The 27,533-nt window shown below is 42.0% G+C and overlaps 1 protein-coding gene across 2 annotated transcripts; it reads left to right on the top strand.

Annotated features, from left to right (window-relative positions):
* The first annotated feature begins 583 nt into the window (after positions 1–583).
* Positions 584–14,583, top strand: braf (B-Raf proto-oncogene, serine/threonine kinase). Of its 2 annotated transcripts, XM_028432825.1 has the most exons (20): positions 584–858; positions 4,812–4,913; positions 4,994–5,281; positions 6,962–7,065; positions 7,495–7,597; positions 7,685–7,833; positions 8,421–8,540; positions 8,626–8,785; positions 8,989–9,028; positions 10,088–10,207; positions 11,008–11,144; positions 11,220–11,337; positions 11,785–11,869; positions 11,951–12,127; positions 12,206–12,252; positions 12,454–12,572; positions 12,695–12,826; positions 13,525–13,659; positions 13,972–14,125; positions 14,255–14,583. In XM_028432825.1, the coding sequence occupies exons 1-20, from the start codon at positions 703–705 to the stop codon at positions 14,275–14,277; spliced, it is 2,469 nt and encodes an 822-aa protein (XP_028288626.1). In that variant the 5' UTR covers positions 584–702; the 3' UTR covers positions 14,278–14,583. The 2 variants fall into 2 exon arrangements, with proteins under 2 accessions (XP_028288626.1, XP_028288634.1); XM_028432833.1 differs by lacking the exon at positions 10,088–10,207 and having other exon boundaries at positions 585–858.
* Positions 14,584–27,533: the final 12,950 nt, after the last annotated feature.

Below are 27,533 nucleotides of genomic sequence, written 5' to 3' on the forward strand. Positions count from 1 at the left end.
TGTATGTATATACATATATATGTATATATATATATATATATATATATATATATATATATATATATATACATATATATATATATATATATATATATTTAACTAATGTAACATTTAGCAAACAATATATTTTGATTGACATTTATTTACATTATTTTAATCTTTTTAACTGTCTTTTTAAGACACTTTTAAACTGTCTATCATTTTAACCATAGCTCCCAGTACATATATTTACAAATGTAAACACATATAGATTTTAATCAAATAATAATTCGAATAATTTTAACAATCTGAGGAAAAATTCTATTTAACTCATTTGGCCATGGTATGAATAATATACATAATTTGGGGCTTTAGTGAGGGGCGTGGTCTTCCCTCTTTACGACTGTTTTGGGTCTTGTTTTTTGGTGAGCTCTTGAACACCATACAGAGCCAAACGTGACGTTTCAAGCTAGTCACAATTTACGGCTATTTGTGAGTCGCAAAACCCTTTTTACAAAGTCCAAAAAACGGCTTCGCTTCTTTGGGAGTTTGACCGTAACAGTAATTTAGTGGCAGGTGATGAGTAGTAAATGTGAGCCACCATCCGGTCCAGAGGTTTGTGAACTCCGTCGTGCCGTCCTGCAGCTCTGTCTCCCCCTCCTGTCCTGAGCAACAGCCTGCATTTCTCTCTATTATTTTCCACTCAGTTTCTTGCAGTTTAAAATGGCGGCGTTGAGCAGCGCCGAGTCCCCACCGCCCGTCTTTAACGGAGACACCACGGAGCGGGAGCCGGGCAGGGAGCGGGGCCTGGAAGAACTCGGGGCCGGGCTGGACTCCTCCTGCTCGCCGGGGATCCCCGGAGGTCCGCAGGATGAGGAGGTAAGCGCTTACGGCGGCGGTTAGCAGGTCTAAGGTGGGCAGGGGACACAGGCTCCGAGCGGAGGTAATTGGATGTAAATGTTCAGGAAACACCGGCTGTAACACGAATCGTGGGGGTGGGGGTGTGGGGGGTGCAGTGCAGGGGGGTGGGGGGGGGGGGACAAGACGATGCACTAAATGTTGACGATTCCTTTTCGTGCGGACTGCTCTTAGCCCTCGGCTGCTGCTCAGCAGTAAAATGCGACAGGAGTGCGAGCAGGAGGGAAAGGTTTTTATTCAGCGGAGCCTGTGTTTATTTCGGGCCTGCTTTATTCCACTCGTTCTTGGCTTCGTTTTCCAGGCTCATTGCAGCTGCAGCCCTGGTGCGACAACAGCAGACAGACAGACACACACACACACACACACACACTGCTGTTGACCCAACAAAGACACGCAATTACAGCCCTTTCTTATGCATTGTGGTGAATTGTAGTATGTCCAAAGTTTCATTTTCACCAATCAGCTCAGGCTCTTCACCTCAAAGGGGGAGGCAGGATGATGATAATGATGATGATGATGATGGTAGTGGTGGTGGTGGTGGTGGTGATGGAGGTGGAGGCTAGCGGAAGTCGTGCTTACGATTTTGGAGGTTTAATTTAGCCACATAGGCTACTTTTATTAATAGTACAAGCAACCTCCACGTACACACACACACACACACACACGCACACACACACACACACACACACACACACACACACACACAGAAGGACGCATCGGCCAGGCAAGTGTCCTCGTCAGTTTACTGCACTGTGATCATGTAGCTTAGCCTCCAGTCTGCAGGTCAGGGCCCTCACTGCTGGACCATAACAGCAGCCTGGGGACTATTTATGTTTGTTAAACTTTGTAATGTTACAACAAATAATAAGCATTTACCAGTAGTGCATATGTTGCATGTCACTCTATGCTCTGTACTTCTCAAACATCTGTGCCCCCTATTTGTATTTTGTAGAAATAGTAATCTAAGAGTGCGAGTGAGCAACAAGAGCTCATTTGCTTAAAATGTTTACATGGCAAATTCACTGCTTTAGTATTTCACTACCAGCTAGTCGGGAAGCTCACAGGAGACTAGGAGATTTTAAAAAAGTTATATACAATATAACATGACATACATCTTGTCGTGTTAATCACTTGCAAGGCCTATGTCCTCCTCTGTTTGATTGAATGGGGGGCCCGGTTTCCACAATATTAAAATGAAATGCCATTGCTAGCAGCAACACAGCTATTTCCAGTGACATTTGAGTAGCGCTGCCACAGTTTCTTTTAGAGCTAACAAGAACATTAGATTCTTTATATTTTTTTTGGGGGGGGGGGGGGGGGTGATAATTGTTACATACTATACAATCGGCATGTCATTGGTTATTTGCTTGTCTTTTAAAGTAAAATGGACGCCAACCGAATCTCACTGTGCTCCCATCATATCTGTCAGTGTGAAAAAGGGGCAGATATGTCAGCAGTGTCGAGGTTTTTTTTTTTAATGTCAGACACTGATTTTACTGTGTGCTCATGCTCAGCAAACTGTAATTGTACTGGCATTTAGGTAGCTGATATGAACATCTTTTGTTTTGTTTTTCTTTTAAAATACATTATACAAATTGACCAACAACAGCTGGCTAGTTACTAGGCTAACATAGCAAACAGTCAAAAACATACAAAAGGAAGATGACAGGATGGGATTTCACAATGAGATGACACTTTAACCCTTCATCACCTAAAGTTTCTTTTTGTATGTGTCTTCTAAAATGAAGAAACAGCAGGATGGCGTTTGTAGCATCACTAGCTTGTCTGGTGGTGCTATAAGAATAAGAGTTTGAGTACTGTGTTGTGATGTGACTGTGTGTGCTCCCTGGTGTGTTCTCTTTGGCGTTGAAGCTGCAGTCTTGCATGTATAGAACGTGTTAGGGAAGTTAAGTCAAAACCAGACTGAGTTGATATTTGAGCTTAGGGCTGGGCGATATGGCCTTTTACTAATATCCCGATATTTTTAGGCCATCTCCAGTTACACAATATATATCTCAATATTTTGCCTTAGCCTTAAATTAACAGTTTGATGCATGTAATAATGCCAGCATGATCTATATGTCTACATTAAAACAGTATTGTTCATACTGCATTAATATATGCTGATTTTTAAACTAGGGCTGGGTGATAAACCGATTTTATGGATTCATTTGAGTTTGCTCTATTGACTTGTTTTGATGAACATTGATTTTAACTTCCACCGCAGACACACCCCGCCGTGCTCCCGTAGTTCACCTGTATCCAACAACATGGCCAGCAGAGAAGAGCTCACCCCTAAAAAAAGGCAGTTTGGAAGTTGTTCAGTTTTGCGGCATCAGAGCCAGAAGCTAGTGGCCTTTCAAACTTTCTATCATCCTCGTGGCACTGCAAAGATCTTTAATAACAACGATGTCTCACTCTCTTCTGATCACCCGCATCACTGCGTGTTTGTGTGTATGTAGTAGCATGAAAAATGGAAGGAGTGAGAGCTCTTATCGTTAATACAAGTTCTTTAAACAACACACAAGTTTTTTATAATGTCCTTCAATCATGATGCCGGTGTTAGCTAGCTAGCTAGCTGCTGCCTGCTAACATAAGTCCATCCATCGATGATTAACATTAAACTACAGTATGAAAACCGCATGCTGTCTGCTAGTTTTATCAGCTTAAACACACAGTTTTGCAGCTACCACTACCTGAGCTCTCTGCTGCTACATGCTGTCAGGTGTGTGATGTACATAAGTAGGTGCGCTTGTTCTATCTCTCTGTGAGGGGAGATGAGAGAGAGTGAGGGAAAACATATGGTTCGATGCCGCGACTAAACGCAGCTGCGTGAAAATTAAATGTACTGTATACTCGAGTATTGACGATATAGTCATTTTCTATATCCCACAGGGGACGAGCCGCGATATATCGTGTGTATTCGTTATATCGCCCAGCCCTATTTGAGCTGTCTTGCTCTATAGTAAGTTCATGCCGGGTTAGTAGTAATCTGGAGCATATAAAACACATACAGCACATTTGAAATGTCAGGTTTTTTTTGTAGAAAACAGAATGTAGAAAAAGATGCTTGATGTAATTTAGGTAACATGTTAGGTTTAAGTGCTCCCAGAGTTTACAGTACTGTCAGCCATGTCTGCTGTTCTAGCAACTGGCAGATAACACATAAAAGCCTGTTTCCTAACCAAACAGTTAGAACTGATGAAGCTGCTTGGAGGATGGCCAAGAGTGTTCATCAACATGTTACAATAACAGCATCATTTCCCTGACAAGCATCATGTTTCTGTCACTGTATATAAAGAATATCTGCTATATTGATGTCAGAATATTTTACTTCCAGAAAGTTAGTATTAGAGCCTAAAACCATGTAAATATGAGCATAAATATCATGCATTAATTCTAGTATGACTTGAAACATACAACATACATGATGTAAGTAAGTAAACATTTACAGAAGAGATTTCACACAAACACACACACACACACACACACGGTATGAAGTAAATTTAAAGCACTTAGAATATTTTGGAAGAATATAAAAATAATACTAGCCTTTGTAGGAAAGAATTTGGCCAGCACGGCAAAATTAGGACCCTATATATTAAATATATAGTATTTATATAGAGTTTATGGTTTCCTGTATTTGTAGCGATAATAAAGCATGGATAAACCTTTCTGTAAGAAACAAAAACACCTGTAGTTGTGACCTGTAGTTGCCTGACAAAATAATATGCCTGATCTGCATGATTTAAAGTGTCGATGTGCAGCATAGAGTGAATTCTGTGAATTCACCAGTTCACCAGTGCCCTGTTACACTGTGTTCGGGAGCTGTTGTTTTAGACCCCTTGCTGTTGTTCATTTACTGAATGATGTCACTATGTTAACACTGACAGCATTGGTGTGTTTCCCTGCAGATCTGGAACATCAAACAGATGATAAAGTTGACACAAGAACACTTAGAGGCTCTTCTGGACAAGTTTGGAGGAGAACACAACCCTCCCTCCATATACCTTGAGGTAAGAGTGGTTTGATATTAAGCAAATCTATTTTCAGTGACTCTGGAGGTATTAGATCTTTTGGGTGTTGTCCATTCCAGGCCTATGAGGAGTACACCAGTAAACTGGACGCTCTGCAGCAAAGGGAGCAGCAGCTGCTGGAGGCCATGGGCAATGGTGGCGATTTCTCCTGTTCTCCTTCTCCCATGCCGGCCCTTCTGGAGGTCAAGATGGGAGGTTGTGGAGTAGGAGGAGGGGCTCAGGCCTTTCCCTCAGTTCCCAATACCTTAGCTGTTCTGCAGACCCCCACCGATGCCAGCCGAGCCAACCCTCGCTCCCCTCAGAAGCCCATCGTCAGGGTGTTCCTGCCCAACAAACAGAGAACAGTGGTAAGTCCGCTGTCCCTTCACAGGAAATGTACAGGCTTTTGAAAGTAACAATTTGCAGATGAAAAGATAAATGAATGAATGAAAGAAATACTTGTGGTTCAAAACGGATCACATATTTCACCATATATGTTCATGAGAAACTGAGGGGAGGTCCATACTGCACTTATACTGCAACACAGTAGTGATTGATGCAGGCCTGTACATGAGGATGCTAATGGTACAGGATGTGTTGTTTACACACTTTCCCATTTATTGTTAATGTAAAATGCTGTGCAATATGTTCTGACAGTATTGTAGTCCTATGAGACTGCTCATTTCCGTAAAGGTGGGCATTTAAAATCTCTTGGCATAAAATGATCTTAACTAAAATTCGTACTAACGGACAGCAATGACTCATTTAAACATGTAACATAAGGACATAAGATGGACAAAGATTAGTAAAATATTTGTTAGTGGGTCTGCTAAGGGGTCTTCATCTTAATGTTGCAAAAGTGTTTACTAATAAATGAAATCCACAACATTTCATCTAGCTGGAAATGAATTAAGGATGACACGAGTGTGTGTGTGTGTATTGTACACTGCCTGGGTGCTATACACTGTTGATACCACCTTTTGCACTCTATTAAGTATTAACTAAAAAGCAACACCAGTTCTCCCTGAAGTATACTTCCTCATAGTTGTTTTGCATCACTGAATAGCATTTTCGTTTAGCATCTGTAGTCTTGGTAACAAACAATAGCAAGTACGTGAGAACATCATGTGTGTTTTAATAGCACATGTAACAAAATGGTGGAAAACACACTGCTCAAGCAAGTGGTCGGACAACAGACTGAAGTGTGTGCAAAGTGTGATATTCACTGCCTTGGCATGAGTGGATGTAGTGTATAGTGTGTATATCCAAATTTAACAGAACAGAAAAGGACCACTGCAAATGGACGACACGAGCAAAATGTGCGATGTGCAGTGACACTCTTCAATATGGCGATGACGATATGACTTGCAATACATATGAAAATATTGAAGTTTGCATACAGTTCCTGTCTTTCAAAATTTTCTGCATTTTGTTATATTATTATGGGTTAATAGTATAATATGTAATATTTTAATTTAAAGGATGATCTCAAAATTAATAATCAGTCAATCAATATTAATGTATGTACACTGGGTCAGAACTCCACCTCCTCCATTTTCTTTACTCCTCGGGCTACCTATGGGTGTCATCTGATTGGCCCATGTGCCCAGGGCTGCATCTGATTGGCCATGGCACATGTAAACAAAACTTATCGCATTTCAGACCAGCTTTTGCGATGTGTTTATCACAATGACGATTAATCGTCCAGGCCTAACTGCAAACATTTTTTTGTGCTTCAGACTGAACATGATGTGTTTAGGTTACCGTAAGTAGGACATGAATAGTCTTGAAGCTGAAGCAGCTATACACATCATGAATGTGCAGGATGGTGTTGTGAGTGTCCTGCTCTTTTTAAGCTGATGATCAGTAGGAGGCCCTGGGAAATCAGTGAATGTAGGTGACCCCCTTTCACTCTGTTGAGTTTCACGGTGGCAAGCTCTGCTGATTAAAACCTTTCTACATGGTACCAACACACCTGAAGCCATGTGCACCATGACTGGTGGCTGTGTCTCCCAACATGGCAGCTGAAAATGTTGTGTTGTGTTCAGGTCCCAGCCCGCTGTGGGATGACTGTGAGGGACTCTCTGAAGAAAGCTCTGATGATGCGAGGACTGATTCCAGAGTGCTGTGCAGTCTACAGGATACAGGATGGGTAAGTTTAACACAAAACAATGTGTTGTGGGCCAAATGGGCCGTGTGCAGTCAATCAAAAAACAAGAAAACCAGGGTGTATGTTACACCCAGATGTATGTGCTAATGATCACTGAGTGGATTCGGCTACACTCAGATATACTGTAAAAGACGTGTTTTCTTTCTATGATTGTGCTGTTTCCATAGAGGTGCAGCATTTAGTATTGCAGTGAACCATGAGCTCACAGTAATTAAGGATGGGAATAAAAAAAACACAAAAATGTAAAACAAATAATGATTAAATTATTTAAAGCTTTCACACTAAATCCTGGTTATAGACCGTGTGCTACAAATGTGTGAAGCTGTAGCATGTGCTGGTTTATCATGAAAACCATCATCTTTAGGTGGTGGTTAAACCCAACAGCATTCTACTCTCCACTTCCTGTTTCAGAGAGAAGAAGCCCATTGGCTGGGACACAGACATCTCCTGGCTGACAGGAGAGGAGCTGCATGTAGAAGTTTTGGAAAATGTGCCGCTCACCACACACAACTTTGTATGTACTGTTGGACTAAATATTGCTAATAGTACAAAATATATATTTCCGAATCTGATTGTGAGTTTGTGTGTGTTTGATTGACAGGTGAGGAAGACCTTCTTCACACTGGCCTTCTGTGACTTCTGCAGAAAGCTGCTGTTCCAGGGTTTCCGCTGTCAGACCTGTGGCTACAAGTTCCACCAACGCTGCAGCACTGAAGTTCCTCTCATGTGTGTCAACTATGACCAGTTAGAGTAAGTCACACACAGGGAAGACCATTACACAATACCAAGCACCACTACCATCTAATTATTGATACAAACAAAAACATAGGGACATCTACATACTTCAGGTTCCACTTCATATGTACCTGTTGTGAAGCCTCTTGGCTCACTGCTGGCCCAGAATTGTCTGTATCTCTCATGAAACAACTGCGCATAGTTGGTACGTGCCTTAACCATCCATATAAAATGATACAGGTTAGGTTAGGAAAGTAAAAGCAAAGACGGTTAAGGAACCAGACACTTGTTTGAGCAGACTTTTCCTGTATCTGTGTCACATGGACTTCTTCACTGCCTCACATATAAGGATTTATATTTATTTTAAATATCTTCAAACATTCATATAGCAATATGCTTTTATGTTCTTCATATAGATGATAAGATAAACCAGGGAAAGATTTTTTTTCAGAAACAAATGTTGTCAAACGTCCTAGCTAACTATTTTTTGTAATGCTAAATATCCTGTAGCAGCCAGCTATGTAAATTCATAAATTTATTTCTACATGAGTCCTAGTAGCCTTGTCTTATACTCTTGGACAATTCTGACATGTGTTCTGCAGCTTGCTACTAGTATCCAAGTTCTTTGAGCATCACCCGTTCCCCCAAGAGGAGGTATCCTCAGAGGGAACCACCCCTGTGTCTGAGATCTGTCCGTCACTCCCTCCATCCGACTCCACCGGGTGAGTCCTCCACCTTTGCACAGTGGACTTCATTGTCACCAGATGTGTGTAGAAATGTCTCCTAAAACAAACATCACCTCCTCAGGTCTATATGCCACACCACTGTGTCCCCGTCCAAGTCTATACCCATTCCACCCAGTTTTCGGCCCAACGAGGAGGACCACCGCAACCAGTTTGGCCAGCGGGACCGTTCATCCTCCGCCCCCAATGTTCATATCAACACCATCGAGCCAGTCAACATCGATGTGAGTGTGCTGTACCTCTGCTACAATGGCTAGGTTAACTACATGTTTAGTATGGATAAGTTTTGTGTCGACACTTGTTGACTGACTACTGAGAATACTATATACTATACCTTAGATCTATTGTAAAGAATACCCTCATGTCTCACTTTTAACTTCTAAATCGGTCCCTTCATACTGCTTTTTCCTGTCTTCCCATATTTCAGGACTTGATTCGGGATCAGGGCTTGCAGAGATCAGATGGAGGTAAGGATGAAAGTCTGATATTTGAGGGATCATTCCGTAGCTTCGTTCCCACCATCCCGCGTCTGTGTGCTCTTGTGTTTTGTGTGTGGGTGTGTGAAGTTCAGACCCAAAAACAAATAGTTAGTTAGTTAGTCCTGCAATTACAGCTGAGCATCTTTCAAAATTTATAGGTCAGGGTCAGACTTTCAGGAGAGTGTGTCTCTTTCAGCTGCTCTGCCAGGCTGTGCTCCTCTGGCTTGCATATTGCTGATTCAATTGCTCATTTTCACCCCATAGTTTCACCCCAATCAAATCATCCAGATCTGAATCAGTGCTCCATTATGATGAAAAGATGATTGATTAGGTTAGTTACCTAATCAATCACATAGAGATCATGTAGTTGTAGATATCTGTGAGAGTCTTTACACACAAATGATGCATTTACTAGATGTCATTAAACGATTAACCCTCTGAACCCCATGCTGTTGATAGTGCTGTCCACACCTGCCACATTTCCAGTCACAGTGGGCTCTTTTTGTTTTAAGCTCAGAACCTATATGGAAAGAGAGCTAAGGCTGTAAACGCTTAAAGTGTCTTAGATAAAGTACAATACAATTTAAAAAACAAAAACAAAAAAAAAACTATTAAATAAAGTGTTAAATTTGTTTTCAAAACTGTACAGAAATCCATCTGTACAATACCTTTACGCTGAATTTAGATTCTTTTTTACAGAATCATATTGCGAATGATGTATTTGTTGCAAGAATATCATTTGAAATATATTTAAAGCTTAAAATTTGTCACATGATGCATTCATGGACTGAGCAGGACCCCTGCTCAGTAGTTTTTAGTTTTTTTTGTTTGAGCAGTGTCATTTTTGCAGGTTGTGGATTTCAATGGTTTAGTACATACAGAGCAGTAAAAATGAAATCCGTGTATGTGGTGAGATCCGTTTCTCATCGTCTTGCGCAGTTAAGTCACAAACTGTAACAAAGCTGCAGCCATAGATAGACGGTAGTCGGTTAGAGAGGGGCAGGGTGAGTAGCAGTGATGGTCTGTCTGTCTCTCTTTGCCCTGCAGCCCCCCCGACCCAACCCGCCCGCTGCTTGAGGAAGCACCGAACACGGACCTCAAGCCCCCTCCTATACTCCTACCCCAATGACATAGTGTTTGATTTTGAGCCTGAGCCCGTTTTCCGAGGTAGTTAGGCTTTTGTGTGTTCCTGTGTCCTTTTCATCCCCGACTCCTCACACACACATCTGCACACACACACACACACATCAGTCGTAGCCCTATGTCACATTCACTGTGTGTCCCTCCACTTTCTTGGTCTCTCTCTCTCTCTGTCTTATTGGTTCTTATGTTCTCACATGCTCTCCTGACGACTCACAGGTTACACATCTCACCCCCCCTACTGTTCAGACACAGTGTGCTTCATGGATGGTGGTTTTATTTAACTACAGTGGGTTCATCAGAAACGGTGCATTGCAGCAGCAACTGGCCAGACTTTTTCACACTGGCCACATACAAAATACATAAATGTATTACTACCTCAGTGTGAATTCTCATATGTAGTTCCTCTAACATGAAGCAGAACATAGTCTGATCATTAATGTATTGTCACAGTTACAGCATATTTGCACATCCAAGAATCTGCTTGGTCTTTAAACTCTGCTCCAGGCTGGTTGTTATCTATTGTGTGTACAACACAGAGCTGGAAAGCTGCTGTTTAAATCCTTAAATGAAAGGAGGAAAGTGAAATATCAGAGTGCAAGTTAACACATTGAGTGACAGACATGAAGTCAGCCATCCAACTGAGCACCCCCACACCTCTCCTCTGCATGTGACTAAACACACACACAGCTCCTACAGAAGCCTTAGTTCCCTGTCTATTCCAAATCCTCCTTCTCTGCTCCCTTGCTTTCTTTCACTCTCTGTTTGACCTCTGTCTTTTCCTCCCTCCTCACCACTTCTCCGTTACTGTCTGTCTCGGTCTTTAGGCTCCACCACAGGTCTGTCAGCCACTCCACCTGCCTCTCTACCCGGCTCTCTGACCAATGTCAAGGTCCCGCAGAAGTCACCATGCCAACAGAGGGAGCGTAAGTCGTCCTCCTCGTCGGAGGATCGCAATAAGATGGTGAGAGTCACTGATGATAGCATAAGCGCTGTGGCTCTTTGTGTGCATGTGCTGACCCAGTGTCCTGTGGAACAGAAAACCCTGGGGAGGAGGGACTCCAGTGACGACTGGGAAATCCCAGAAGGTCAGATCACTCTGGGGCAGAGGATAGGATCAGGATCCTTTGGAACTGTCTTCAAGGGAAAGTGGCACGGTAAGATACACCCACAATATCCTGAGGCCACAAATTGATTAATCCGCTGCTGAAAGTAGTTCCTAAACAATTCACTGTTTACTCTGAATAGCTATACGAGTCAATTTTTATTTGTATAGCTGTTCTGTAGGATAGTGCTTCACAGATTACTGATAAGCTCATAATGTGGACAGTAAAGGCACCTTAAGACAATTTTAAATGTATAAAGATAAAATATGAATGAAGTACTGAATGAAGTTAATATTAAGGAATATTGGAAGTATAGAAAATAATAGTAAAATACATGCAGAAAAAGGATATGAAATGTTATAAACCCAACCAAACCTATGCAGTTTCTGGGTGTTTTCACAATTACATATTAATTTACATGTCATGAACATATTTAGTAGAGTGTGAGGTGGAGGTGCACACACTCTCTTCTCATTGGACTCTTCCCTCTGCTCCTAGGTGACGTGGCAGTGAAAATGCTTAACGTCACTGCTCCCACACCACAGCAGCTCCAGGCTTTCAAGAATGAAGTGGGAGTCCTCAGGTACCCTTTTTACTCAAGCCAATCGACGTTCAATGAAACTGCCACCATCCTGTCCTTTGACGGTGTGTTTCTTTGCTCCAGGAAAACACGTCACGTGAACATCCTGCTCTTCATGGGCTACACCACCAAGCCACAACTGGCCATCGTAACTCAGTGGTGTGAAGGCTCCAGTCTGTACCACCACCTGCACATTATCGAAACAAAGTTTGAGATGATCAAGCTGATCGACATTGCCCGACAGACTGCTCAGGGCATGGAGTAAGTGTCCACATGAGGCCAAAAGCTAAAATATCAGCATGTTGTGATGTGTCTAATAACTGTTCTTCTCCTCTGCAGTTACCTGCATGCCAAATCCATCATCCACAGAGATCTCAAGAGCAACAGTATCCTATTTTTGAAACCAATGCCTGTACCTTGTCAGCGTGCTCTGCTATCACTGCACTATTCTGGCAGCCAACTTCCCGGATATATAGACAGCGTTACTGTCATGGACGATGCCTATGATTGCTATGTTTTCGTCCTATACACCAATATGCTTGAAAGCATTAGAAGAAGTGAGCATTTCCTTGACCTCCTCTCTTTAGATATTTTCCTCCACGAGGATCTGACGGTGAAGATCGGTGACTTTGGTCTGGCTACAGTCAAGTCCCGCTGGAGTGGCTCCCACCAGTTTGAACAGCTGTCTGGCTCTATACTATGGATGGTGAGCTTCCATCTTGCATTCTACTAATTTTACATGTCGTTCTCGCTTTTGTTTCTGACATTGTAATAAGATTTATTTTAGTACAATAAAATGCCTCATATGACCTTTGTGTAAATTATCAGGCTCCAGAGGTGATCCGGCTGCAGGACAAAAATCCCTACAGCTTCCAGTCAGATGTCTACGCATTCGGCATTGTGCTCTATGAGCTCATGTCAGGAGCACTGCCCTACTCCAACATTAACAACAGAGACCAGGCAAGAGGACAAGAACCCCAATCAGTTTCTGTTTTTTTCCCACCCGCTTGTCACATTTTTAGTTGGTGCAACATAAAATCACACATGCTGCACGTCTATGGAGTCATGGCTAGGAGCTAACAGTATAACAGTTTTACATTGTACCCTGCACATGAACTGTGGACTTGCTTAATTTTGGTCATGTGACTGCTGGAGTGCAGTCACATGACTTTTATTAGAGAATTTTTGTGAAGATTGTTTTGCCAAGATTTGGTCATGTTTTCTGAATGGTCCTTTAATGCATCATGATGTATTGTAGTCCTTGAATGCATCATGCATGACCTTGGTCATACACCAACAAAGAACCATGGTGGTGGGATAAAAAAAAAATAAGGATTAAATGTTGTTGAGCTTTTCAATGGTCCATGAATGCATCCATGATGCATTTACAATCCATGAATCATTCAAGAACCACTGAAAAGTTCATTGACATTTATTCCTTATTTTTTTTTATCCCACCACCATGGTTCTTTGTTGGTCATTATGTCATACTTGTAACCGAACATATATTTCAACATAATTTATAACCAAGTTAGCCTAGCCACATATTTTGTACCATGTTAGATTACTGCTAAGTACACAGCTGGAATCAGTGTGTGTAAAGGTTTTCCACCTGTAATGTAAAACATTATAATTACCCGTGCCTTCTGTTACTACAGATCATATTCATGGTGGGTCGAGGTTACCTGTCACCTGACCTAAGCAAGGTGCGCAGCAACTGTCCGAAGGCCATGAAGAGACTGATGGCAGACTGCCTGAAGAAGAAGAGAGAGGAGCGGCCTCTCTTCCCTCAGGTAAGAAATAAACACTCAAACTATTGTTGTTGACCCGGTGTCAGTTGCAAGCAATTGTAAAAACACTCAGTGGAGCATTTAATGTCAAAAATACATGTAGGGTACTTATTTAAAAAAGTTACCTGCAGTGCACATTCAAAATATATTTTGATATTTATATCAGCTACGTTTGACTTTTAGCTCACACAAATGAATTAGTGGTAATGGCCTGACTTTGCCACCAGATGGCCTCAGAGCTTTCCAAAGAGAAATTAGCTGTGTGTTTGATCAAACTTATAACCCTGCCTGCGGCTGTGCTGTGTATTCCTGCAGATCCTAGCGTCCATAGAGCTGCTGGCTCGCTCATTACCCAAAATCCACCGCAGCGCCTCAGAGCCTTCCTTAAACCGAGCAGGCTTTCAGACAGAAGACTTCAGCTTGTATGCCTGCGCCTCGCCTAAAACCCCCATCCAGGCTGGCGGCTACGGTGAGCTCACACTAATGCTTAACAAACAGCAAGACCTCTCTCTGATCTCATCGTAGACCACTTTATAACAATGAAATAAATTGTGCTGGAGCCATGCCTACAGACTGACCATATCCGTATCTTTTTCAGGGGAGTTTTCTGCGTTTAAGTAAGTGCGGCAGACCCCACCAGTTCATCCCTCGTCGCTTCTCAAAAGTCTTGTGTCCCCACGGTGGATTCATTCATTCTGGGAAAAAAAAAACAACAAAAAAACAAATACTGAAAAAAAAAATAATTTCGAAGAATGTGCTGTTTTCTTCCTCTGTCACCCCGAAGAAAGTGGCTTCACAGCAAGCTGTCCAGCAGGCAAACGGCCACAGCGGCAGGCAAACTCAATTTGGGGGGAGGGTGAAAAAAAAAAATAAAAAAATTAAAAAAACTCGAATTGCACAAAAAGCTTAAAAAAAGACAAAAAGATATCCATACCAAAACGGCTTTGAGGAGGAGAAGACCCAGATCAAAATGCCTGCTGGAGGGGAAAGATGAAGGCAGTCCATCAGTGAGGAGGGAGGCTGTCCAACTGCACCTTGAGCAACAGCAGACTGTGATGGAAGGTCTCCAGGCCCATAGCCTGTCCCTAGCATGATCAGGAGGTCACTTAAGGGGCGGGGCGGAGCGGGGGATAGGCCAATCTCAAAGGAATACAACTTGAAAGATAGATCTATTTTTTATTTTTTTCACACATTTCAAATTTTTGCTAGATAGCTGCTAGAATTGCTAAGCATTATTTTTCTTGGTCTTCTGCATAGCCATTTAAAAGAAGAAAGCATTCCTCCTGGTCATGCCGAGCAGGCATTTTGTCGTCTTTTTGTTTAGGCTCACTGCGGACCAAATTCTACAACATTTGTCCTTTTTCCAGCAAAGTCTACACCTGTGATGAAAGAGCAACAGCTGATCTAACTGCTGCCGCTGTATGTTGAAATTTGAAACAAATTTCAAACTTTCTGCAGCCAACAACAGATCTTACTTTTGGGAGTTTTTTTTTTTGTATCCCGGAGGATCTACACCTCTGCAGGATCTACACCTCTGGGGGGGGGGTGTTGCATGTAGTGAGCTTTCAGGCTCCGACCTTTTAAAAGGATTCCATGTTTCTATGAAGAAGACCAGCTCACAGGAAGACGACAGGTTCCTCTGTCCAGAGTGTGTACAGTACTCTTGGCTTCTCTGAGCTTTTGCTTTCACTTTTTTTTTCCTTTGGACACCAAACGCATGTGTCTTTTGTTTTTTTTGGGATCATACGGCTTTAATATTGCATTCAGCTTAAAATTGGGACCTAACTTGTTGCAGCTGCTGCAGCGTTACCTGCTGAAAAAGGACCAGTGATTTTTCTGTTAGACCGAAAATATTTTTCAATTTACACACTTTCCTTTCCTCTACACACATGCACCTGTACTTTTTCATTCCAGCGTGTTTTAAGGTTTGTAGGTGTTTATTCTAGGTTTCTTTTTATTTGCCTTTTTCTGTACAGGCAGGCCTGCAGATATTTACTCATTATTTATGTGTTTTTGTTTTGTTTTTTTATTTTCAGACAACGCTTCATTTGAAACTATCAGTCTTTCTTTTGATGCTAGTTTTAGTCTTTGTGACTTGTGTACTTGCACTTTGTAGAGATGGATCGAAGCAAATGAGCGACTTGCCTTTCCATTTTTTTTTTTAATTGAAGAATTAATTGCAAAACACAGAGCAGATGAACTTTCTGTGAACGCGTCATCTGCGTGGGGAGAGAGGAGGGCTGGACTGTGAATATTTTTTTTTGTGTGCTAGGAAGGACTGTCACTGATAAAGCCTTCTGCAAATGAGACCGCTGGCCTAATGTGGTGGAGGTAGAGCACACAAGTTGACGCATCCATCCAAACACACTGACAGACTGGTTCTTGGCATGCACTGAGGACACACACACACACACTGCAATGTCAGCCCCATCTACCTTTGGATACCAGGACAGAGACGTGGCTTAGCTTAGCATAAAAACAGGAACATCTCTGTCACAGAGCAGCTCACAAAATGTGTTATTAATATAATACCTCCCATTCAGTCAGCAAATTTGAGTAGCATCTCTGGGACTGAAATGTTAGGCCTGATCTGACTTGATTACTGCTGACTAAGACGGCAAATGAAGCTAAGCTAAGTCTGCATGAAGATCGATATCTGCTGGTGTAAGCAAGGTACTCAATGTCCACCTGCTTTGAGGTGCTCCATGATACATGATGTCACTTAAAAGAGCACAGATGCACTTCATTTGGCTGTACATCACATGGCTGCTAATGTGACGGAAAACCTTTACTACAGTATGGCCATGTTTTTCCTAATTACTGGAAAATCTATTAGTAAACATGGCTTTTTTTGCATCATTTGGGTCAGGATCGATACACTGTATGTGTTATTTGAATTTTTGTGTTGGCCATGTTGCTGGTTCACAGTGCTTAGTTGAACAAACTTTTTTTTCCTCAGTATTCTGAGAAAATTCTGGCTATTATCTTAGATTCTGCTAAATGCCCGAATTTTTATTTCAACCTCAAAGTCTTATACAAATGATATTTCTGACTTTAAACCTGAGAAATTCTGAGAAAATCTGATAACTCATAACTCCACCACTGGAGAATCGGAGAAGTGAAGCTTAGATTTTGGTGCAGAGTCTGAGAACTTTACTTTTAATCTCAGATTCTGAGTTTTGACTTTAATCTCAGTTCAGAATCCTGACTTTAAACTGGCTCTTATCTTCTTTCACATACTCTAAACACCAATAGCAGCGAGCCATGTCAGAACCTGCTCTCACCAGCAGATTCTGGACCCCATAATCTGCCCTTTTACCTATATTTGACTCCCATATTGTGTTTAGGTTTTGTTGATGATCTAGACAGACAGTAGGGGCTGTGTAATAAATCATACATATCATCCTGTCACAGGGGGAGGGGAAGGGGGGAGGGCTTCTTGGAAGTCATGAAAGTTTGTAGATTGAAGAAGTCCGTTTACCTGCCTGCAGAGGAGGATGAGGCCATGTGGAGAAAATGGTTCTGACTAAAGACTGGCGATATGAGTAGAATTTAGTCACTCAGTCACACAATTGTAGAAAGTGATTTTTTTTTTCTGATGAAATCCATTAGGTTGCCTTTAAGTCTGGAAGTACAGTGGATGTGGATGAAGTTTAGCTTGTGCTCATGGCATTGAATGCGTCCTTTGTTACCATCTGCAGACATCATAATGACTAATTTCAACCAAAGAAAGTCCCTGTGAAAGCTACTGTGGTGCCTTTGAGTTTTAATGAACATGACCCTTAAAATTAGTCTAGACCTTGAGCAAGTACAGTAACACTCCATTGACCTCCATTGTATTGTGTGGGCGGCATGAGAGACTCTAAATCTAAGTCTTATCACATGGTCTTATGAGTGAAGTTTCCCCCCGATCATCCTCATGGCCTTGTCCTTTTCCGCGGGCAGCTGGGTTGTCCCCTCGCAGTGCTGTGGGGGGCAGGGAGCACTGGCAGTTGTCTGCTGTACTGGGATAAGCTGTTGGATCACATGACAGAACATGTGGAAGCAAACAGTAATGTCTTTCAGAGCGCTGTATGTATTTTCTTCTTTTTATTATCACAGACCTATATCTGCTGAAGCTTCATAGAATCTCCAGGAGTTAACATTAGTCTCCATCACAGAGGCTCTGCCCTCCACACACACAAGCATTGACACACACCCTGCTGCTCCTTACTGTTCATGTTACTTTTTTCTTCTCGAACACCCCCCCCCCCCGCCCCCCTTGCCTGCACCTTAAACCCAACAATTCCTCTCAACTGAGAACTATCATGTAAAAGTTTATTGCTTTGTTCTGTTTTTTTTTCCACCTGTATATAGTTGTACAAAGGAAATACTGTCAGTTTGCTAGGAGGCATGGAGACTACAAATGTAACAAACTACAAAAAGAAAACAGAGACTAAAAGACATTTTGATAGGCAGACTTCTGAGAAACACGGTCGAGTGTAAAAATATTTAAGGCTGTATCATAAGGAGAAAGAGCTTAATGTATTTGTTGTGAATATAAAAACGGATATATTAAAGAAGTGCATGAAAACTGTAGCTGACTGTATGTGTCATTTGTCCACAGACGTTATTTTACGTCCACACGGTGGCAGCATCTACCAGTGTAATGTGTCTTTTAATGTGTAGTACAAAAGCTGCCATGCTGGACAATCCCGATGCACCATATTTTTCTGTCTTAATTCAACAGCAGGTTTGAAATTCATGCTTTAAAAATCAGCCATTGCCTGACTGTCCGCCATGACACCACCACACTGCTGAATGGATCTACGTTACTTTAACTGGATGGTATGGTGATACCTCACACACACAGATAAATAAATAAAACATTTTTTTTATTAAGGGGTACATATTAAGTAATTTTAAGTCAAAAGGCTCATACATACAGTCTGCTGTAGACAATAAGCAGAGGGCCGGACTGCAGGTCAGCATGCAGATCTGGAGGCAAAGAGACCTGCAGAAAGATACAGAGAGAGAGAGAAAACTGAATATTAGCTGTTGTTAAACGCAAAGGTTTTTAGTCTAATAATTAAACTGGCCCTCATGGAAAAAAATAGAATATTATCACAAAGGTGTCTGTTATTAGATAGCATATGTGGCTGAGACAAGGTCAAAGGTCATTGTTCAGGAGTCATTTGGCATTTACATACAGTCACTGCTCTCATCCTTTCTGCCTGATGTTTTGCTCACTTCTGCATTGTGTCAGTGCTCTCACCCCTAGAGGTAGCATGAGGTGGTGTCTACAACCCACACAAGTTGCTCAGGTAGTGCAGCTCATCCAGGATGGCACATCAATGTGAGCTGTGGCAAGAAGGTCTGCTGTGTCTGTCAGAACAGTGTCCAGAGCATGGAGGGGATTCCAGGAGACAGGCCAGTACACCAGGAGACGTGGAGGGGGCCGTAGGAGGGAACAACCCAGCAGCAGGACCGCTACCTCCTCCTTTGTGCAAGGAGGAGCAGGAGGAGCACTGCCAGAGCCCTGCAACATGACCTCCAGCAGGCCACTAATATGCATGTATCTGCTCAGACTGTCAGAAACAAACTCCATGAGGGTGGTATGAGGGCCTGACATCCACAAGTGGGGCTTAGGCCAAGATTAGCAGATTCACCATTGGTGCCCTGTGCTCTTCATGGATGAGAGCAGGTTCACATTAAGCACATGTGACACATGTGACAGAGTCTGGAGACGCCTATGATCATCACCTATGATGTGTTATTTTAGTGTTCCCTTTATTTTTTTGAACAGTATATATGAAGCCTACCAGCACCATAACCACAATGTTTTGTGTCTGTGTGTGTGTAAGAAGGGCAGAGCAGCACACTGTGTCCAGGCTATCTCAATTTTCTCGCAGTGTTGATACTGTCTACACCTCTGAAATATGATAATACACACCATTAAACATTATTTACAGGCCTCCATAAAATCACAGAAACTGCCTGTCTCATATCATATTCCCCATTTATCAACACCACAGTTACAATGGGGATGCCTGTATTTATATGACAGCATGTAATAGCTAGAAGATCCTAATGTCCAGTGTGGCAGCATGAAACATCTGTCAGGAAAATATCCTCTTGCCAAAGTGCCCTTGCACAAATTAGTGCAACCTCCAGTGGGTCCTGTGAATATGTTTACAGTTACAAGGCTGTGGAGGGCGTAGGCAGTTCCACATCTCCTCCACCTTTTCCTTTGTGTACCGGCATCCTTCATCAGCTATTCCATCCACAGAGATGTCGCCTTCAAGCGCTGCCTCTCCTCGGTGATTTGTCTTTCCAGGCTTCTTCAAATGCACCATCTGCCTTCCTGAAGACAGAGAAGATGAAACTGTTAGGTTCCCGTTCCTCTTGTATTACTTTCCCCGTTTTCTCCTCCTGTTTTCCCTCTTCCTCCCTACCCTTTTGTTTTTCTAGTTTCTCGTGTGCTCAAGTGTGACTGGATGAATGTGTGTGTGTGTGCGTGTGAGACTGTCTCAGAGCTAGTGAATGGGCACACCTGCATCTCATTAGTAGCATCAGCTTTACTGTAAGAAGCTCCCGGTCCATCCTCGACAGTTCATCCTGTCATGCTAGGCTGTGATTATGTTGTTCAGGCCAACTTTATCTTGAAGTATTTTGCTCCTAATGAACTCACTTTGAGATGGAAACTCTGAATCACTCTGATTAGGCTGAATCTAAGTGAAACACCATGTTTTCAGACACACATAAGCTGTGTCTGAAATCACTCCCTAATCACTATATATGGCCCTATTTAGCGCCTTCGCCATTTTGTAGCACTGTCCAAATGTGTAGGGAGACTTTTTAGACCCCATTGAGAGCCCTCAACGTATCCCACAATGCATCATGAAAAGTGATGTCCATGGTTTTATTGGTGACAACAATGACGTAAATCACTATATGGTGCCCTACATTGAACTCCCCATATTGGAGAATAGGGAGTTAGTGAGTGACAAACTCTGGGTTTCTTGTTTTTTCAAAACACACCCACCAGACTGAGTTACCATGGTAACAGACACAAAGTATAAGCTACCTTGCCTTTCAGGCTCAGAGGTTCCACCGAACCTGCTTCATGAAACAGGCTCCTGGATTTTTCTTCTTCTTCTTCAGCATGTGTGCTCCCATCGTGTCCTACCTACCCTGCTGCACCAATCAGTGGCCTTAAATCCACTGATCTGCACTGTACAGTGAGACGGGCTGGCTTGAGGCTTTCTGCCACCTGATCAGTTTTTGAGGATTGACAGGACCATCGTCAAACAGTTACAGACAAAGGTCTTTCTTCTGACTACAGGGACAAATCAACTTTGAGGGCCTCCTCGGACACTGTTCAGTCTGACAGTGCTAAACCTCTAAGACTGACTGGCTGTGTTGAGCCCAGATTTAGGATGTGTTTAGTTGTGCAAAGACTGGAAGCAGAATCATCAAAGGTTACACTAACACTTATAAAATTCTCCTTTATTTTAATTCTCTTTGACATACACACATTCACTGACCTCTTTAATGGGTTCATCTGCTTTTTAACACAGCCAATCACCTGGCAGCTCCTCAGTGTAAGCTCAAAGTGAACATGAAAAAACGTGATATAAGTGACATTGAAAGTAGCATGTTGGCAGTGGACAGGCCAGTCTATGTTCCCATGAGTTACAGACGGACATAATAAAATATTAATCTATTTTTTTCAATTTTTATATCAAATATCTGCGGCTGGGGGAGCATCCAAACGTAAATATCAACTTCCAGGCTATATCGACTTCATATATTTTTGAACAAACCCTCTGGACATGCTTGTATTGTAAAAGCTTCACAGTGCCCTGAGCCTGCTGCGCATTAAATTCCAATATGGTGTCACTGCCGCTGAATAAATATGTTTTAGATTATTAAAATTTTATCCTGTGGGGTGTGTGACAATAAAAAGAACAATAAGTCTTTTAGGCATTCAAAAAAGTTGCACTTTATTTCAGTGTGTATGCCATTACAGACATTTAGACACAACAATACTAAAGATGCATGACAAACCACAAAATGTGTCATGATGAGTCTATTATGACAACTGTACATGTCACTTCAGACACTAGCATCAGTTTCTCTGTGCTGTTATTGATGCCATAGAATAGAATAGAATAGAATAGAATAGAATAGAATAGAATAGAATAGAAGTACTTTATTTATCCCAAGCTGGGACATTGTGAATGTTCTCGTCTGTACCCTCGCCTGGATTTACTGGATTATTGGAGGGATTACTAGTTTGGACTCTATTACAGACTGGATTGTGAGTTTTTGCCTTTTTCCTGACAGTACTTTTGCTTTGTGGGACGGACTATCGGCAAACGGCTGTGTGAGTTTGTCCTCTCTCTGTCAGCACCTTTGCTCCTGGACTGATTACTCGTTATCGATTCCCTGCATGGACTACTCACTTCTCTGGTCAATCCCGCTGTTACAGTAAGTAAAGTATCTTTTGGACTGATTACTTGTATACCGACCCTAGTCTGTTTGTTATTTCTGAGACTCTGTCTGCACTGCTCACTCCATGTTCTGCATCTGGAGTACTGTTTCTTCCATCTTTCCTGACAGCCTGTACCTTTCTGGTCCCTGTGTGTCAACATGTGTGTCATTCAGATGCACGGCATAAAAATTCACTGTTATGCTGATGATACCCAGCTGTGTTTATCCATGAAGCCTGAAGAAACTGAGCCATTAGTCAGACTACAGGCATGTCTAAAGGACATAAGGGACTGGATGACCACCAATTTGTTTACTGTTAAACTCTGATAAAACTGAGGTGATTGTTTTTGGCCCCAAACATCTTAGAACGAGGTTATCTGATAACATTCTCTCTCTGGATGGAGTTCAGCAAGAAGGAAGACACAGGAGGAAGTAAAGCACACTCTGATACACAAGGGAAACACAGCCTACAAAACATAACAAAACAACCACAGAAAAAACACAAAAAGCTGAATACCAAAATAACCAGAATACAAAAATAACCAAGAACTAAGGATTTAAACAGAAAACTAGAAAAACAAAACAAAACACAAGGATTACATTTAAAATACACATGCCCTTTTCACTGGCAATAACCACCTTTTTGTATCTTCAGCACATTTTTTATTAATAATTTTTGCTTTGAACAGTATTTTGTGCTTTTTGGCATGAAACCCAACACAGAATCTTGCAGAACACCTGATTTCATTACACAATTCAATAAACTCATCACACGCACAATGACAGACATTTAAGGAAATCAAATTGACATTTTCTAACACACCAGTTCTTTTACTTAAATTTGTTATTTTCTATTAAGGTCCAACAATGTCCAAAGGTAAAAAAAAAAAAAAATACAGTGACGGATCAACAGGTGCTCTAGGTGCCTGAACCCTCTTAACAGCAACAGTGGCAAGGAAAAACTCCCTTTTAACAGGAAGAAACCTTGAACAGGACCTGGCTCATGAGGGAGAACCTTCCTGTTGACAGTCGGCCAGGTAGTTGTGGATGTTGTGCAGTGATACGAATTAATAAGGGGCCTAGGTGCATATTTTAAATACGAATATAGTATTATAACAATTTCAAGTTGTGCTGAGAAAGAAAGGAGCACTTAGACTTAGAAACTGACATATTCTTTAAGTTTAATTTTGCCAACTGACAAAAGTCAGAAACAGACCGCCAGTTTGGCTCCACAAAATGTGTGAAGCTCATGGAAACCAAAACGTGTTCACACTAGTTAAATGTAAAATGTCAGAGTCTTACTTTGTACATCTGCCAGCTCCACTCTAAAAAGCCGCTTCACAAGGTGAAAACTCATGCACAATCAAATCAACAAAAAAAAGACAAAATAATATTAACACCATCATACATTAAATAAAATAATATATAGTCATAGTTATGCTTAAACATATAAGAACATCTTGACTATTTTGTTTACACAGTGGCCGGATCAGGCGTGTTCAGGGTGGCATGGTCCCCTGCACCAAAATAAAGAGAGCTTTGCTTATGAAGATGGATTCTATTTTTCTTCTTGAGTATATACTGTAATCACACTGTCCACACATAAAAAAACACACTAAAAGCTTTCATATATTAAAACAAATGCAGCCATCTATTTCTTTATCTCTCTCAGCAGAGGTCCATCCTATCAGGAGTGAATGCTGATGTTCCTCTAACTGCCCAGAATCGGCCTGAGGAAAGTGCTGATGTTAGGGGCTGGGTGGGTAAACACACACACACACACACACACACACACACACATGCTATCGCTCTATTCCTTTTTTCATTTCTTAATTACAATAACAGCAGAGCTCTCTGCTGGCATAACAGGCCTTTTTGTACACACACTGTATGTGCAGCTTGCTGCGTGATATACCGGACCAGTGTTTTTGAGGTTTTGCCTTACACGACCTTGACTGTATTTAACTATTGGGGGACAACAATATAGCATATTGTAAATGTTACACAAGATAATTTCCTGGATGACTAAACCTGCAAACATCTTTGTACAATCTCAGAACCATGCAGGAGAATGCACTGCTGCCTTGTTGAAATGATAAAACCCCCTTGTGCTACTGTAATATGACGCTAAGAGAACCTGACCAAGCAAGTCAAGCTGACTGACAAGTCTGCTATTTCTAAGCTAACACAGGAATTGCACTTGCATTTGTGTGCACAATCGTCACCAGTTTCACTTGAGATGAGTCAATCTTTAATAGACTTCCTGTCCAGTATCATCCTGTTTTCTGCTCGGACAGATGGAACCCGCTCAGAGATTAAAGTGCCTCAGGCCTTTTTTTTCTGCCTGCCTGTTATCTCTTATTGATAATGCAGCAGCGAGGGGACATCGGGGGCTCTTCTTGATGTATAGGTTTGTCGTCCTCCGTTAAAGCATTAGTGGCAGGCAGGCCTCACAGGAGGAGATGTTCAATTAAGAAGCCAGTTTTCAGGGGGACAAGCGGAGCAACTTAGTGCTGAGCTACGGAACAAGGAGGAACGTTTCTGATGGTACGTGCATGTTGCCATTAAGCAGCCTTCAATACAGATCTAGCATGAAGGCTCTGTCACATCGAGTAATGGCACTTCAATCATAAGAGACACAGCAAACTGAATGAGAAGGAATTTATTAATACAATAATTGTGAATGTACATTGGCGTCCTGAGGACCACATCCGAAAGGGAGGAACACGCGAGTGGAGAGGCCACTGATCAGAAGACCCCCGGGTCTAGATGTGGTGGTGTAGAAGCAGGATAGAGGAGGTCTTGAACTGCATGGATCGGGTGGTGCTTGGGGAGGAGGAGGGTTGCCGGATTCAACCAGGAGACAGCTGGAGAGGAGACAGAGGTTTTTAAATTTCATGCTATGCTATGATTGGGCAGGAGAGGGACAGATTGACAGCTGATTGGTGAGGGAGGTGCCATCTATTAAACACCTGACTATGTGGGAGGACACAAGAGGGAGTGCAGTGAAAGAGAGAGAGTGTGAGGATGGTGAAGAGGGAGAGGGAAGCGGATAGAGATAAGTGGTGGATGATGTGAAACGATTGAACTAACGCTGAGAGCTACATTTGTGAATAGGCAGGCTCACACATGCTTGTACTGGAACTTAGAATTTACTCTGGTACTCTGAGCTGACTTTTCCATATCCAGTTCATTATGTCCTTGCAAAGAATGGGCAATGCAAAGCAACTGCATTGCCCAGGGTGCACTAGGTGGTGCTCATCAAGAGAAATACGGCAACACACTCTTCAAAATGTAGAGGAACCCATAGTCTATTGTCACAATTTTTGGAATGAATCAAAGCTTCCATTATAAAATGAATTGCGTTTATGTATACCATGTCCTACCCAACATGGCTATATTGTGTGTGTGTGTGTGTGTGTGTGTGTGTGTGTGTGCTACCATGTCCATTTCACATATAGGGGACCTTAGACAATATAAAACATTACAGTGATACACAAGTTCCATTTGACGTCACAGAGTGTAGCACGATACACCGTGGGAGCTGCTGTCAATCCCTCATATTCCACTCTAATCTCACTTCCTGCCTTTCGTGGGAAAACTGCGGTAGCATTTTATTCAGAGTCTGCTCTTACTATGTCGGGTGGTGCAGCAGGATCAGCGTTAACACCTGGGAATAGCTGAGCCTGTATAAGTGCAGGTTTACCACAGAATTTCAACCAGGAGTCTCTTCTGAATGAAAATCAGAGGACTCAGATGATCAGGCTTCTCAGAGCTGTTTCTATCATCAGCATACAAACTGAGAGTCAGTCTAAGCTTAGGGGAGTTAAAGATACTCCACAAATCAGGCAAAACATAACATTGTGTGCTGCTGAGTAGCAATACCTTCACACTATTTTCCTACAGATACAGTTACGAAAAACCAATTTGAACTCCTGCCGATTTTGCAAGTTTGCCCACTAACAAGAAAAGTCTATAGTTGGTAGGTTTATTTGAACAGTGAGACACAGAACAATAACAAACAAATCCAGAAAAATGCATTTGAAAAAAGTTATACATTAATTCTCATTTTCAGGTTTGAAATATGCTTCTTACATCCTGCTCTGTAAGCCATGACAAGACCAGCGGCAGCTTTCTGCACGATTGGACACAGAATGGTGTGGGTCTCCTCTCTGCTCTGACTGCAGCTGAGACCGCTACATGAAGCTACTGTGAGACTGACCGCCTGTGAGTGCTTTAGGGCGGGGGAGGAGCTCACGGTCGCACCCGCTGCTCGTTGAGGATAGTAACAAAAAAACGATATGTGCTGTCACAACAGGTCACCAGAGAAAGTCGCCCAATTTGTCGCTAGCTGCTTTTGACAAAAAAAGATTTGGAAAGTTGCCAGAGTTAGCGAGTGGTCACCAAGTTGGCAACACTTGTCTCCGTGCCAGTGGGGGAAAAAATGCCACCCTGCATTACTCACTGCGCATGTCCTAAACCGAACAAAACAGACACCACGAACCGAGACGGTTAAGATATTTTTCCTGAACCGTTCCATGCCTAGTTTGTATCATGTATAAAATCTGCTTGTATGCTCATATGCTGAATGCATGAATTGATCTCCATGTTGCTGATTGTGTCTTCTCTTAAGTCTGTCCCACAGCTGAAGGTTTAGTGTTAGTGTATGTATATGGCAATGAATTGAATTGTATCTTTAAAACTTATGAAACAATGCTATCAGTGGTTTTAGTAATGCCTCAATGGCCACTCTGTTCTGATGGTAATAACAGCCTCCAGGCCTGCATGGACTAAAGTGCCTCTTATGAAACTTTGATTATATCATTTTTACAGTTGATATCCTTTATGAATCATTTATGCACTAGCTCCTCGCTCACCTTTTCATGGTGATAAAATCTGGGCTTGATATAAATGTGTGCTATTTAGCCATCAGGCCTTGCAGCTCTTTGATTTGACAATAACAATTGAAGCCTAATGAGTACAGCAGTCATAATGTGAAACTTCACAATGGCAGAACAAATGACAGCAGTTTCTTGGGATACCTTGAAAGACCAAAGTTATGGATCTGTTGACCATTTTGCAGGCCTTTGAAGACCCTGTGTACTGCAGCTGCCTTTTATCTAGAGTTCATTAAAGCATTATCTCCTCTGTCCCTGTAAACAGACATTTTAAAAGTTGCCTTGTTAGGACTGACTGCTTTAGATGACAGCAACAAAAGAAAAGGCACAATAACAAGGCATTATCAGCTCTCTGCAGCTTTACAACACACACTTTCCCAACAGTTTCAGTGGTTTCATAATTCCTAACTGCTAACGCTGGAAATTCAGCAGTCATTCTGAGCTTATCTTACATTCACATGCAGCATTTCCACATCTCTTGTGAACTAAATCTAGAAGAGGCCA

This window comes from Parambassis ranga, chromosome 2 (assembly GCF_900634625.1).
Source record: "Parambassis ranga chromosome 2, fParRan2.1, whole genome shotgun sequence".
Classification (NCBI taxonomy): Eukaryota; Metazoa; Chordata; class Actinopteri; family Ambassidae; genus Parambassis; species Parambassis ranga.